The sequence below is a fragment of the Dreissena polymorpha genome, chromosome 3 (assembly GCF_020536995.1).
Source record: "Dreissena polymorpha isolate Duluth1 chromosome 3, UMN_Dpol_1.0, whole genome shotgun sequence".
In the NCBI taxonomy this organism is placed as follows: domain Eukaryota; kingdom Metazoa; phylum Mollusca; class Bivalvia; order Myida; family Dreissenidae; genus Dreissena; species Dreissena polymorpha.
Genome location: NC_068357.1, coordinates 106,604,308 through 106,620,523, shown reverse-complemented (window position 1 = coordinate 106,620,523; position 16,216 = coordinate 106,604,308). Strand labels below are relative to the sequence as shown.

Below are 16,216 nucleotides of genomic sequence, written 5' to 3'. Positions count from 1 at the left end.
CTTTACTACCAACAGGAGATGTGCATATTATCAGCCGGTTATGGTAGGATGATTTCTCACAGAGTTATTGCCCTTTGAAATTTTCTATAAACTGTACATACAGTGCAATTCTTGTCCCCCCAACTACTGACTGGAATTCAATGAAGCTTTATGGGAACTACCTTGAGGAGAAAGGCATGTTATTTGTGGGTTCTGGTTAGATGATTTATTTAGAGAGTTATGGCCCTTTGAATTTTTTAAGTTGCTAAACCATCCATCGTATTATTTTGTCCAAAGTTATGCCCCTCAAGACGTTTCCTTTTATCTGAATTAATAGTGCAATATTGTGACAAAAAAAACTTTGGAGAGCATCACCTTTCTCCGATGGTTTCTTGTTTAAAAAGTGTCGTCCCAGATTAGACTTCCGCACAGGCTAATCAGGGACAACATTTTCACTTTTATTGTATTTTTTTTTAAGGAAGACTTCTTTGTGGAAATATAGTCTAGGTGGAAATGGTTGTCTGTGATTAGTATGTTTGGACTGCACAGGTTTATCTGAAAATGGTTGTCTGTGATTAGTATGTTTGGACTGCACAGGTTTATCTGGAAATGGTTGTCTGTGATTAGTATGTTTGGACTGCACAGGTTTATCTGAAAATGGTTGTCTGTGATTAGTATGTTTGGACTGCACAGGTTTATCTGGAAATGGTTGTCTGTGATTAGTATGTTTGGACTGCACAGGTTTATCTGGAAATGGTTGTCTGTGATTAGTATGTTTGGACTGCACAGGTTTATCTGGAAATGGTTGTCTGTGATTAGTATGTTTGGACTGCACAGGTTTATCTGGAAATGGTTGTCTGTGATTAGTATGTTTGGACTGCACAGGTTTATCTGGAAATGGTTGTCTGTGATTAGTATGTTTGGACTGCACAGGTTTATCTGGAAATGGTTGTCTGTGATTAGTATGTTTGGACTGCACAGGTTTATCTGGAAATGGTTGTCTGTGATTAGTATGTTTGGACTGCACAGGTTTATCTGGAAATGCAAACGGAAGCCCAATTTTCCCAGAGCAAGGCTACATGATTCTCTTGTATGTTTTGACATGACAATCATTGAGTCTTGTTCTGAGAAAACTGGGCTTAATGCATGTGCGTAAAGTGTCGTCCCAGATTAGCCTGTGCAGTCCGCACAGGCTAATCAGGGACAACACTTTCCGCTTTTATGGTATTGTTAGTTTCAAGGAAGTCCCTCCTTACCGAAAATCAAGTTTAGGCGGAAAGTGTCTTCCCTGATTAGACTGCGCAGGCTAATCTGGGACGACACTTTACGCACATGTATTATGCCCAGTTTTCTTAGAACTCGACTCAATTAATCTTCTATTGTCTGTTTCAGGACCATATATTCAAACTAATGAAAAGTGATAGTTACAGCAGATATATACGTTCGGACATGTATAAAGACTTTCTTAGCGGCACACGGAAGAAAGTAAGATTGCTTTTGCCGTCAATAGCAAGTAACTTTACCTTTAAACACACATGACTTTCCCTGAAGAGTGTTTCTGTCATCTGCGACCTTCTTTCTGTGCACAAGACCTTGGTCTTAGACAGTGTTCGACTGAACTCCTTGCACAATTCTCCTGCCTAGTTTCACCTCCATCGACTTTCGTGGCTTGTTTGACCTCCATCACTGAACGCTCGGAAGTTACCAGCGTTTTACTTTGGGGGTGGGGGTGAGGGCATTTTGTTTTGCCAACTACACACTATCTCATCGTAGCTAGCTCGACTGTGCTGCTAGCATCTGGCATGTGTGGAGAGTCTTTCTAGTAAAGTGGTGTTAGGTTTAGCATGCGGGCTTGATGAAAGTCATACAGCCAATGCTATTCTACTAGATCTGTTTGTGTTAATATATGTTTTTTTGTGTTTTTTTTAACGATTCACCCGCTTGTATATTATGTACATTGTTGTTAAACATTATTCAAAACATCATATTAGTCCTCATGTTGGTTCATTGCCTATCCAGTCGCACAGATTTCATGTAATAGTTCTCATCTATACAATCTTTTATTGATCCACATTCACAAACCTTCATAGAGAGAACTTGCTTCTTAACTTTCTAATATTCTGAAACTCTACAGTTGATAGCATTTAAGAAAAGTTATTAAACCAGTATTCTTTTTGTTTGAAGTACATTATTTTAGTGTTTTTCCCAGGAGGGCAAAGGGGCATGGCACATTACTTTCAAAAAAGGGCATTTTAGCGCGCAGTTTAGGCAAAAAAGGGCAAAATTGTTCTGTGAATGCCTGAATTAGGGAGAAACATGTAATTGCAGTTGTGGAAAAAAAATATAAACACGCACATTTAATGGTAATTGATGTATTTAACTTACTTTGATTTATATTAATATATTTACCTTGCAATGTGCATTTAAATTCCATGCTATTTCAATACACTGTACAGCACCACAAACATAATAAAGCAATACATGCACATGAATCTGATTATACACAGATGCACTAACATATAAATGAATCCATGTTTGTCCTATCCCATTTTCTAACGATAATCTTACCAGATGTTTAACATTGCGAGTTAACTGATCGCTAACAATATGCAAACACTCGTTTCCGTGTCATACATCAACTGAGTAGATTACAAATAAATATGTTGTTGCTATCTAAAACATTTTTATGCATCGTTGATTATCACAGACATTTCATTAATTCCTTCTAAATGTATGATCTCCATCGTTAAGTCGATCGTTTACGACGTTTGTTTACCATTTTTGCCCAGTCACAATTTCATTCTGAATGTCCGCCATCTTGTTAAAATGATGTAAGGCAGTTGAGCATAGCAAAGTAAAATTGCACACTACATCCGCCTAATACGGGATTCGCATTTTGTTTAATTAGTATACATCTCAGTAATTATTTCAATAATAAATTATCTTAAGACGATAACAATAAAGAATTAATTTGTTTGTGCTTTTAAATGTAAATATGCGTAAGAATATATGTTTTGATATAAATGAATTATGCCTGAAATGCACAATTTCCACGAGGATAACATCGAGTTTTTCATCAAATGTCTCTGAAGTAACAGTCCATGATTTTATCGTGGAGGAGTACACATCAACGACCGATAAGTGCGCTTGGTATAACAAAGTCTCTGACATTATCGATTGATATTGACACATGCATGACTAATTAACATCTTCGCTGCCTTGGGACCATAATCTGATAGTAGTCGGCTTAGAAGTTTGGTCAAGGGGCAATTAAGATGTTATCAATAAATTAGGGTGGAAAACAGCGGGTGCTTATGAAAGGGCAGGGCGGCAACCTTTGGAAAGGGCAGCATGGCGCTAAATGGCTCTGAAAGAGGGCAGTGTGGCACTTCATAAAAATGGCTTGGCGCCGCGCCACGCTAAAATGGCTTGGGAAAAACACTATATTTTACACTAACATAATCATTATGTGAGACGCAATAGCAAATGTTAATATAAGATCATACAAGTCCATCAAGCAGTAATTTAAGTCCAACAAGCAGTCATTGAAGTCCAACAAGGGGTCATTTAAGTCCAGCAAGCGGTCATTTAAGTCCAACAAGCACATATTCCCTAAGGAGGTTTGTGAATACTGGCCCAGTACATTTTAGTAATAAAGGTAAAGTTTTGTGTGTGATTGTGTTTAAACACATGTGATGCCTAAAAGTGCTTCAACACGTAGGATCACTTAAATTTCAACTCGTCGTTATGTTGTTGTAAAAGAAGTCAATAGCAGCTGATGGTGCTAGACATTTTTTATATATTTTTATCAGCTCAAGTGAACAGAATGTGGTCATGGTGAGCTTTTGTGATTGCCTTTTGTGCGTTGTGCGGCGTCAACATTTGTGTTGTTTACACTCTGGAGGCCACATTTATTTCCGATCTTCATGTAACTTGGTCAGAATATTTGTCCTGATGATTTCTTGGATGAGTTTGAAAAGGGTTAAGGTTGGTTACAAAACATGGTGGCCCGAGGGGAGGGGGGTCTGTTTTGCTAATATTGCTATAGTAAAACCCTGTGAACACTCCAGAGGCCACATTTATTGTGGGATCTAAATGAAACTTGGTCAGAACATTTGTCCCAATAATTTCTTGGACAAGTTGGAAAACAGTTCTGGTTAGTTTCCTTGTATGGTTATAGTAAAACCCTGTTAACACTCTAGAGGCCACATTTATCATTAAGATATTTATAAAACTAAGTAAGAACATTTTTCCAAATGGTATCTTGGATGAGATCAAATATGCTTCTGATTGGTTGAAAAACATGGCCACCAAGGCGTAGGGCATTTTTCCTTATATGTTTATAGTTAAACCTTGGGAACACTCTAGAGGCCATATTTATTTTATACGATCTAAATGAAACTTGGTTATATTTGTCCCAATGATATGTTGGATGAGTTATGAAATGGTTCAGTTGGTTGAAAAACATGCCACCGGGGCGGGGCATTTTTCCTTATATGGCTAAAGGAACACTTTGTTAACACTCTAGAGGCCACATTTGTTGTATGATATTCATGTAACTCGATCAGAATATTTTTCTCAATGATATCTTAGATGAGTAGAAATATTGTTTTGGTTGGTTAAAAAACATGGCCACGTGGGGGCATGACATTTTTCCTTAAATGGCCATAGTAAAAACTTGTTAGTACTCTAGAAATCATGTTTATTGTCCTATATTCATGAAACTTGGTCAGATTTGTTCCAATGATATCTTCGGCTGCACAGAACAGGTCAGTTCCTTTGTTTCTCAGATGAGAGACTTTGGGCCTTTCATGCCCTCCTGTTTAATAATTTACCTCGTCATTAAATATTCATGTATATGCCAGAGAATAAATCCAACAATTAGATTTGTCTAAATTTCGAAAGTTATTAATTTTATTGATACACTTTGTTGCAATGTTTTTTGCCTTCAAAGTTTATACTTTTTTAGCTCACCTGATTGCTCAGGTGAGCTTTTGTGACCGGTCTTTGTCCGTCGTATGTCCGTCCGTCCGTCCGTTAAAATTTGCTCATAAACACTCTAGAGGCCACACACTTAGTCAGAAGCTTTGTCCCAATGAAATCTCGGCCGAGTTAGAAACTGGGTTGTGCCGGGTAAAAAACTAGGTCACTAGGTCAAAAAAAAGAAAAACCTTGTAAACACTCTAGAAGTCACATTTCATGCCCAATCTTCATGTAACTTTGTCAAAATGTTTGTCTTAATGATATCTTGGTTGAGTTCAAAAGTGGTTCTGATCCGTTGAAAAACATGGCCGCAAGTGGGCGGGGCAGTTTTCCTTATTTGGCTATGGAGAAACCTTGTAAACACTCTAGAAGTCACAATTTTTGCCCAATCATCATTAAAGTTGGTCAAAACATTGGTTCAATTGATGTCTCGGACAAGTTCGAAAATGGTCGAGATCGGTGAAAAAACATGGCCGCCAATGGGCGGGGCATTTTTCTCAATATGTATATAGTGGCAGTTTTCCCTATATGGCTATAGACAAACCTTGTAAACACTCTAGAAGTCACAATTTTTGCCCAATCATCATGAAATTTAGTCAAAACATTGGTTTTATTGATATCTCGGATGAAATTGAAAATGGTCGTGATCGGTGGAAAAAACATGGCCGCCAGTGGGGGGGGCATTTTACTCAATATGTATATAGTGAAAACATGTGAACACAGTAGAAGTCACATTTTTGGCCCAATTTTCATGAAATTTGCTCAGAACATTTGTTTCCTTGATACGAGAGTTGAGTTCAAAAATGGTTCCGATCAGTTGAATAACATGGCTGCTAGGAGGGGGGCAGTTTTCTAATTATCCCCCCCCCCCCCCTTTCGAAGAAGAGGGGGTATATTGTTTTGCTCATGTCCGTCCGTCCGTCCACCAGATGGTGTCTGGATGATAACTCAAGAGCGCTTATGCCAAGGATCATGAAACTTTATAGGTACATTGATCATGACTCGCAGATGACCCGTATTGATTTTCAGGTCACTAGGTCAAAGGTCAAGGTAACGATGACCGGAAATAGTAAAATGGTTTCCGGATGATAACTCAAGAACACTTATGCCTAGGATCATGAAACTTAATAGATACATTGATCATGACTCGCAGATGACCCCTATTGATTTTCAGGTCACTAGGTCAAAGGTCAAGGTCATGGTGACCCAAAGCAGTAAAATGGTTTCCAGATGATAACTCAAGAACGCTTATGCCTAGGATCATGAAACTTCATAGATACATTGATCATGAATAGCAGATAAGCCCTATCGATTTTCAGGTCACTAGGTCAAAGGTCAAGGTCACGATGACCGGAAATAGTAAAATGGTTTCTGGATGATAACTCAAGAACACTTATGCCTAGGATCATGAAACTGCATAGGTACATTGATCATGACTCTTAGATGACCCCTATTGATTTTCATGTCACTAGGTCAAAGGTCAAGGTCACGGTGACCTGAAATAGTAAAATGGTTTCTGGATGATAACTCAAGAACGCTTATGCCTAGGATCATGAAACTTCATAGGTACATTGATCATAACTCGTAGATGACCCCTATTGATTTTCAGGTCACTAGGTCAAAGGTCAAGGTCACGATGACCCGAAATAGTAAAATGGTTTCCGGATGATAACTCAAGAACGCTTAGGCCTAGGATCATGAAACTTCATAGGTACATTGATCATGACTCTTAGATGACCCCTATTGATTTTCATGTCACTAGGTCAAAGGTCAAGGTCACGGTGACCTGAAATAGTAAAATGGTTTCTGGATGATAACTCAAGAACGCTTATGCCTAGGATCATGAAACTTCATAGGTACATTGATCATAACTCGTAGATGACCCCTATTGATTTTCAGGTCACTAGGTCAAAGGTCAAGGTCACGGTGACCCGAAATAGTAAAATGGTTTCCAGATGATAACTCAAGAACGCTAAGGCCTAGGATCATGAAACTTCATAGGTACATTCATCTTGACATGAAGATGACCCCTATTGATTTTCAGATCACTAGGTCAAAGGTCAAGATCAAGGTGACCTGAAATAGTAAAACGGTTTCTAGATGATAACTCAAGAACGCTTATGCCTAGGATCATGAAACTTCATAGGTACAATGATCATGACTGGAAGATAACCCCTATTGATTTTCAGGTCACTAGGTCAAAGGTCAAGGTCACGGTGACCTGAAATGGTAAAATGGTTTCTGGATGATAACTCAAGAATGCTAACGCCAAGGATCATGAAACTTCATTGATCATGACCCGCAGATGAAATAATGATGAAACTTGACCTGGATGTTTGTCTGGACAATATCTAGGTCAAGTTTGACATTTGGTAAAGATTGAATGAACCGACTCCTCTCAGGTGAGTGAACTAGGGCCATCTTGGCCCTCTTGTTTGTGATAAACACGAGGCAGTCAGAAGTCCTCCTGTTCTTCAATTAAGCATGATGTGTGCACTAATGTTTTGTTTGTTTTATGCTGCCTTTATAATATTGTGGAAAAAATTGTGTATGCAAAATTTGCCCTTTCTGGTATTTTCTTGAAAAATATTTGTGAGATTGTTGCAAAATAGTTTTCTAGAAATATTTTTCTGCTGATATGAATCCTCGTTAATAATTTGAAACAGAAATGTTATTGGATCTAAAGGCCACAATTTTGCAGAGAAAACTTTCATGACACCATACCATAGTCCCATTTACAGATGCTTTTGCACAAGCAGGGAAATGTTAATGAATTTTATTTTTATTTATAATCTTCTATGAATGACAAGCAATATTTTTGGTTCATATATAAATGTAATATGTTCAGCATGTTGTATAACCATCTATAAAAGTTTAATAGCTGCTGATTAGTAAAGAACAGATTTTTTTCACATAAATTGAAAGATAGATGATTGTCTCTATTACCTAATTCCTCGTATTTCTGAATTTGTATTTGTTCACAACACTAAAGCTTATAGTTCGGTGGATCTTTATGGAGTATGTTTTTCTTTCTCTGTGTTTGACTAGTGGTTGTTTCCTATGCTGAAATACTCCTAAATTAACTCATAAGGTCCCTTAGTCAAAAACTGGTTCTCTTACTTAAGAACAAGCAATACATTTACAAAACACATGCTAAGTTCTTGTGCATTCACAAGTATGCATTGTAAAAATACCTGTCATAAATCTTCTGAATAAACAATGCTTATACTGGCTAACAGCATTTGAGTATAAAAATAGACAAAATTTGTCGAAAATTAATGTCAGTTTCAAAACTATTCTTTATTGTTACGTATTGGTCCTGACCCAGCTGTTTACCTATTTCTCTTGTTTGTTTGTGCTTATATTTGTTTGCTCCCACTTATTACTGATGCTTTATCTTGTCAGGGTGTTCTACTGTTATTTTGTATCATGCAGAAATCATTTACCGGTATTAGTGTGTGCAATTTACACATGCTAATCAGATACCATATTTTTCGATTGACTGGATATTTGCAAAAAAGAGATTTACTTTAAACTCAGAAAAGGGAAAGTGTTGTCCCTGATAAGCCTGTGTCAATTGCATAGGCTAATCTGGGACTTTTTACACTATTGCATTAAGCCCTGTTTTTCCAAAAGAGACTCAAATCTCTTTTATTCTGTATAGTGATGTATCTGTAGTTATTTTATGTAGGAGCCTTATTGTACTCCATTGCAGAGTAAGAAAAGACTTGTACCTCTGGAGATACGGAAAATGACGGCATTATGATGTCCATGTTCATTGATAGTAGTGGTACGCTGCTTAATTGTGCAATACACAACCTTGTTTGTATATGGCTGTTATAGGGAACTGTGCAACAAACATAAGTGGTTAACAGAAAATGTGTAAAAGTATAGATGTGTTATAGAGTAACTTTGAAACAAAATAAGTGTTTGATAGGTTACTGTGTAACAAAGTAAGTGTTTGAAAGGGAACTGTGCAAGTTAATAATTTTTCATTGGAAAATGAGTAACATAATTTTTGTTTCATAGTAAATGTATAACAAATAGGTGTTTTGTATGGAACTGTGTAATACAAATCAATTGTTCATAGAGTGAATAATGTGTAACAAAACCTATGTTTCATAGCTAAAGTTGTAACAAAATCAAGTGCTGTATAGCAAACTGTGCAACAAATTATGTTTTTCATTGAAAACATTTAAACAAGTAAGTGTTTCCTACCAAACTGTATAACAAATCAAGTGTTTATGTTACAAGATTGTCACAACATGCTTGCACTACAATATTGTCACAACTTGTTTGTCCTACAATATTGTCAAAACTTGCTTGTACTACAATATTTTCACAACATGTCTGTACTACAATATTGTCACAACTTTCTTGTACTACAATATCGTCACAACTTGCATGTGCTACAATATTGTCACAACTTGGTTGTGCTACAATATTGTCACATCTTGTTTGTACTACAATATTGTCACAACTTTCTTGTACTACAATATTGTCAAAACTTGTTTGTACTTCAATATTGTCACATCTTGTTTGTACTACAAAATTGTCACAACTTGTTTGTAATACAAGATTGTCACAATTTGCTTGTACTACAATATTGTCACAACTTGTTTGTACTAGAATTTTGTCACAACTCATTTGTACTACAAGATTGTCACAACTTCCTTGTACTATAATATTGTCATAACTTGAGTGTACTATAAGATTGTCACAATTTGTTTTAACTGATCTGTGTACATTGTTTCATATTATGCTCTTTAACGAAGGATACACCATTACACTTCTTGCTTGAACTTGTTCTTGTATAAGTATTAAAATAGGATAATGTATTACTCATAGCACAATTTCTTTGACAACTTGCATATAGTTTTACATGTACATTCTTTTTAAGATAACTGTGTAACAAAGTTTGAAGAAACTTGCTTCAACTTGTTTACGTGTGTCAAGAAGAACTTTGTTGAAAACTAAAAAAAATGCTTCTTTATATTGAGCATTGTAACAAAGGATATGCTTTCCATGTACTTGCATATTCAAGTATGTTGGCTCATAGAAAACTGAATAACCAAATATTTTCTCAATGTACTCTTACATGTAAATTTTTGTAAGGAAACGGTGTAACAAAGGTATTTATATAACAGTAATTGCTTGCACTTGTAAGTTCCTCTGATCCAACAAATAAAAGAGTATCACACCTGTCTCTATGTAAATTCTTACAACATTATTGTGTTGTTGTTTTATTCTTTTTTGGGGGTGGGAACAGTTACAGAGCTCCAGATAAGGTTTTGTGAAATTCTAAACGTTACTACCAGATCTTCAAAAATAATTCTTAACTCTGAAATTTTATTCTAAACGTTACTACTAAGTTTTGGAAAATAACTCTTAACTTTTCTAAATGACCTAAAAATAAATAATAATGGTTATTTTCATGCAAAAAATCAAAATAAACATACTAGCAACTTTATTTATACGAGTTCAACAGTGTCTATTCAATATTATACAATTTTATTTTTCAAATACCTTCATATGCCCAAACTGTGCTTAGATTGCATGCCTTCGATGAATTTTTACATATTTCACAATTAAAACGGGTCCCCCTATCAATCTTTTCAACGATTAGCCACGGGAAGTGTCCCTTCCACTTGTTCAATGTTTTTTTTTGTTTAAGTTTGGACCCGTTGTGTCGCGTTTTTTTTAGCTTTTTCCGACTGTGTCGGCAACTGAACATACAACATCGTAGAAGATCTTTTCTTTAATGTCTTTCTTAACATTCAACTTCTGCTCACTTTGCGTACAATATTTTAAAGCGTGTTTTTGCATGCTTTGCAGTTTTTTAAGACGCCCTCTGGGCGCCGCCATTGTTTTTGACAGAGAGACTGTACACGCCGCTTTTATTGGAAAAAATGCGCTTTGTTAAACAAACCCGATAACCATTTTATATAAGCACTGAAAAGATCTTTAATACGCGAAATTCTCTCAAAAAAATCGATACGAACCGATGTAAAAATAATATTCGTAACTGGTTTTGTAATTCTTAATGGTACGACAAGATTTCAAAATAAATATGTAACGGACTTGAAAATAATTCGTAATTACGAAAATACGACCCTTATCTGGAGCTCTGAGTTAAATATATTTTATAGGAAGTGTTATTTAAGGTCACATGTTTTAGCTTGTTTTGAATATGTAGCAAAATGTGTATCAAAAGCAATACTCAATATGTTCGAATGTGTATCTAGGGAACAAAGTGGGTTTGTGTATCCCCACACAGTGTGACCTAGTAAACAGCATCACCTAGTCATCACCACAGGTGGTTAGCGTGTGGCTATGATATTAATTAGTGAAAACATCATTTTGAATGATAAATAATCATATTATAACGAAAAATTAACTTTTCTGAAAAAAAAAATTTCACTATCAAATATATATATAACAAGGTATGCAACTCAAAATCACCCCAAAACGGGATGCATCGCTTTGAACAGCCATATCTTCATCAATTGTGCAGCGATTTTCACGATCTCGGTCTTATTCAACGCAGAAATGAATTTCCTTTCTGGAAATGTATATGTCTTGCAATATTTTTACAAATGCTGGGTCAACTTTTAAGAAATAACACGATACACAACACGCATGACCCAGTTGACAGTGATCATGTATTCTTTATGAATGAAATCTCCAGTTGTAAAGACACACCTCCGCATTGGACCAATGAAATCACTCGTATGTTTAAAATGTCAGTTAGTTGAAATGTATGTAAACAAAGGTTTCAAACGGCGCTGGACAGTTAGTCTTGATGCAGAATGTAACGACAAGAACGGTAATAATGTTTTTTCATACGTTTTATTGAATTTTGGTATCGAACTACATGAACTTTGTAGGGAAGTTGCCCTTTACTCCGTGAAGATTTCAGTCTTAAAGACAGCATGATCACTGTCAACTGGGTCATGCGTGTTGTGTATCGTGTTATTTCTTAAAAGTTGACCCAGCATTTGTTAAAATATTGCAAGACATATACATTTCCAGAAAGGAAATTCATTTCTGCGTTGAATAAGACCGAGATCGTGAAAATCGCTGCAAAATTTATGAAGATATGGCTGTTCAAAGCGATGCACCCCGTTTTGGGCTGATTTTGAGTTGCATACCTTGTTATATATATATTTGATAGTGAAATATTTTTTTTTCAGAAAAGTTAATTTTTCGTTATAATATGATTATTTATCATTCAAAATGATGTTTTCACTAATTAATATCATAGCCACACGCTAACCACCTGTGGTCATCACATCAGTACCTAGATACCAAAAATTAATGGTACAAGCTGCTAAATTGTGGTAGGACCTGTCCTTTATATTTTCGCTATAAAGCTTTATAGGTCTCCTTGTGTTTTGAGCATTGTCTCTTCATTTTTAATACCAGTAATTCTTTTCCAGGCATTGTAACACATGATACAAAACTTAACTTTGTTGACTGACCCCAAAACATCAGCCTTTTGAACAACAAGGGGAATTTCCCTGCTTTTTGCTCTGGTAATTTTCCCCATATGAAATGTTATATGGTAATAATGATGTCTCAGAATTAAAACACAATGAAAGTGGAAGGTGGAGGTTTTGTTTAGGATATTTCATGTCCTGTATATGTCTTTCAAGCTGCATTCATTAAAATTGTTTTTGTTTTGTTCTTATTTTTTTCAGAATTTTCAAGTTGTTTCCTTTGATTTTGTTTTTGAGGTGATCTCATAATATAAGACTCGATATTTATTAATTAATTTATGTATGCATGCATATGTATTTATTTATTTCGCTGCATATAGATGTTAATCATACACGGAATGTCTTTAAATAGGGTACATGAATTAATCTATTTTTCATCCGAACCATATATTCGTCAATTGCTGTCATATGTTAATAATATATATTCTATATGAATGAAATATTAGTCTATCTGCAGCTATTTAATGATTGTATGTATGCCATAATGTAAATTTGTAGGACATGTATTGTATGATGATATTGAAAATTACGCTATTAAGATTGTTGGCATTATTTGTGAATGCAGAAGTAAAATAACAATAATCTTACTTGTTATTACTGATGTTTTCTGTACAACTTAACAACAGCTACTGATTGAAAAAGCATAAATTTGTGTAGTAGAAACTTTGGTGTTGCAGGTTCTTTTATTTTGAAGTTTCTCGTAGCACAAAGTGCTTATGGTGACTTATTGTGGTCACCATATGTCTGAAAGGGTCATGGTGGGGTCATGGTATTTGTACATTTTCAAATTCAAGCTTGACAATTACTGGGCTTAGTTTGAATCTGGCTAACAGGCTTCCAAAAATAGGTCACCAGGTCAAATCTTAAAAGCACCATGCTACAATTCTAGAAACTCCATTTATGACTCAATCTTGATGTAAGTTTCTTTAATTTCATATCATGGCCATACTAAGGCTGAGTTTGAGTCTAGGTCATGTGCGTGCAAAAACAAGGTCACTAGGTTAAATCTTGGGGAAAAAACATATAACCATTCTAAAAGTCAAATGTATTATTCTATTTCCATGACACTTGCTATGAATGGCTCAGAATCTTGACAGAATCGAGGCCAAATTCAGAGCCATGTGTGTCCAAAAAGTAGGTCACCAATAACGTGTTTAACACTTTGTAACCTACAGAATTTTTATCTTTACAATATCCATCTTTGACTCTATGTCAAGTGGAGTAAAAAAAAATATTTAGCCAGGTCCATTATTCCACAATTGTATTTTTAACCCATTTATGCCTAGCTTCTAGAAAAAAGGCCTTGGCAAATAGCGTAGACCCAGATGAGACACTGCATGATGCGGCGTCTCATCAGGGTCTGCGCTGTTTGCTTAAAGGAATTACTGTAAGAAATATTCTAAATATAGAAATAAATATACTAGACATCCCTAATTTTGGAAATAAGTTGATCCAATTTAGAAAGATGGGAGAGTCCACTAGGCATAAATGGGTTAAACTCAGGTGAATGCTGAAGGGCCATGATCCCTCTTGTTTCTAAATGTCTTATTATCATAAGTGTTCATGGCTGAGTACTGCAATAGTTCTTGATAAGCCTGAGATTCATTTGTGAATTGTTATTACTAGTTACACTCAACAGTTACAATGTATACACTGATCTATAATGATAAACTTGCAGTTATAATAGAAATCAATATGTACATTTCAGTCTAAATGTATTAGTTTCATGTTGAAAATGAATGTATGAAATACAATAGTTTAATTTGGCAAGTACTTGTAGCTTATAATGGAGCTAGGAATTTCGTTGTTAACTTCTTATTAATTTTTGCATGCTAATCTGTTCTTATGGCACAATACTCATGGTGAAGGCTCTAGTTCCAGTGATTTTAGTGTCTGAATTCTTTAAATGGCTTGACCAGACCAAATTAAATCAAATGCAGAGGCGATGCCATTTGTTTGTGTGCCTCGCAAATCTGTCTGCACATACTCAGTATATTAGATGGTATTGAAAACACATACATAGCCAGCAACCTCAACTAACGTGACTTTATTCAATGCAAAGATTAAACGTGTCAATTTGCTGATAAGTGTGTATTGTTAAACGGTTTAATTAGTATCATAGCTTGTAAGCTGTACAAATGCGTCCCTTCCAAATGCCATATGTTTTTCATGTCTTGTGTATAGTAGCTCATGCATTGATGACATGTTGTCAAGATTTTTCTGGTAAATATTGATAATAAAAGTCATTAATGTCGTTGAGTTTCTTAGAACTTTCTTTCTCGCTAGGAACTGCAATATAATTTCCTCAGTGTTTGTTTTATTTAAGGTTGAAAACGTATTTTTTAATCGTAATCACAAATGATAAAATATGTTTTAATACTTTGAAACAGTGCGATAAAAGCAATGTTCAATTGAGCCTTGTTCTGAGAAAACTGGGCTTAATACATGTGCGTAAAATGTTATTCCAGATTAGCCTGTGCAGTCCGCACAGGCTAATCAGGGACGACACTTTCCTCCTACACTTGATTTTCGGTAAGGAGGGACTTCCTCAAAACTAAAAATACCATAAAAGCGTCGCCAGGCTTATCTGGGATGACACTACGAACATGCATTAAGCCCAGTTTTCTCAGAACGCGGCTCAATTAAAAGTCAGCGCCTGAGTTTGTCTGCAATGTCTAGCTGTCATGGACTGATATATGAATTGTTGTAGGACTTCTTCACAAACGCAATACCTACATTGATCAGTCTTTCATGCTAGTTAGACTAATGTTAGTCCATGGAAACAAACAAACGGTAAATGTATGGAATTAAAAAGGAAGACAGTTTATTGATTTTGTTTGACCGCGAACGAGTTACATTAACGTCGAGCAGTTTTCACGTAATTGTATTTAGAAAGCACAGATTGATAAGCACTGAATAAAATGGTCAAATAGCACATAGCAATATATTTGAATCGGGCTCTTAGAAAATCGATTTTTATCGTGAACAGCTCTGCTTTTGTTGTATGTTTTTGTGTAAAGGAAGTATTATTTGCGAAAATCCTACTTAGGCGGAAAGTGTCGTCCCTTATTAGCCTGTGCAGAGTGCGTAAACGCCGTTTTCCCTGAGCGAGACTCAATTAGCATGAATTGTCAGGCATGAACGACAGCATTTGTTTAGTACCATAGCAACTGGTACTGAATACGCTTCGCTTCAAATCAAAATTGCATTTTTAATTTATTAAGAAAAAAACATATAAAAGGCGTTCCTTAAAACGAACTAGCAGAAAAAGAACGCTGGTTTTCTCATATTATATGCATAAGTCCTAACGATGGAAAATATGCTTAATTAGAGGGGTTAAAAGAACACCGTTAAATTGCTACTTCCTAAAACACCACTCCGCGCTTTGCTTTATAATGTAAAAAACGACGAAAAGGGTTTACAGGATCTTTCATTTGCGTATACTTATTCGACGAAGTATTGTAACAGGTTGCAAATGACAGCATTTATACCGACAAGCATTTTACCTTATATTATGAATGTGTACAACTGCGATTTTCAATATCCTTCATTAAAATTTGCTAGCTGAAAATGTGGATGAAATAATTGTCACAACGTTATTGGCCATTAATATTACTTTAAGTTTTTCTTCTCGGCAACTTTTATCATCATGCTTCCGTGAATTAAATATATTTTAAAATGTGTACTCTCGGTATAACTTTTTGGCCACATAGATTAATTAACGGTATATTACCACAATTTCACTACGTACCAAG

At 35.5% G+C, this 16,216-nt stretch overlaps 1 protein-coding gene across 1 annotated transcript in view; it reads left to right on the top strand.

Moving 5' to 3' along the window:
- Positions 1-14,715, top strand: part of LOC127870877 (regulator of G-protein signaling 7-like) — a 138,023-nt gene extending 123,308 nt beyond the window's left edge. The window contains exons 16-17 of the mRNA XM_052413453.1: positions 1,372-1,464; positions 8,678-14,715. Coding sequence (XP_052269413.1) covers positions 1,372-1,464; positions 8,678-8,728 — 144 coding nt within the window. The 3' untranslated portion in view covers positions 8,729-14,715. The remainder of the gene's footprint in view (positions 1-1,371; positions 1,465-8,677) is intronic.
- Positions 14,716-16,216: the final 1,501 nt, after the last annotated feature.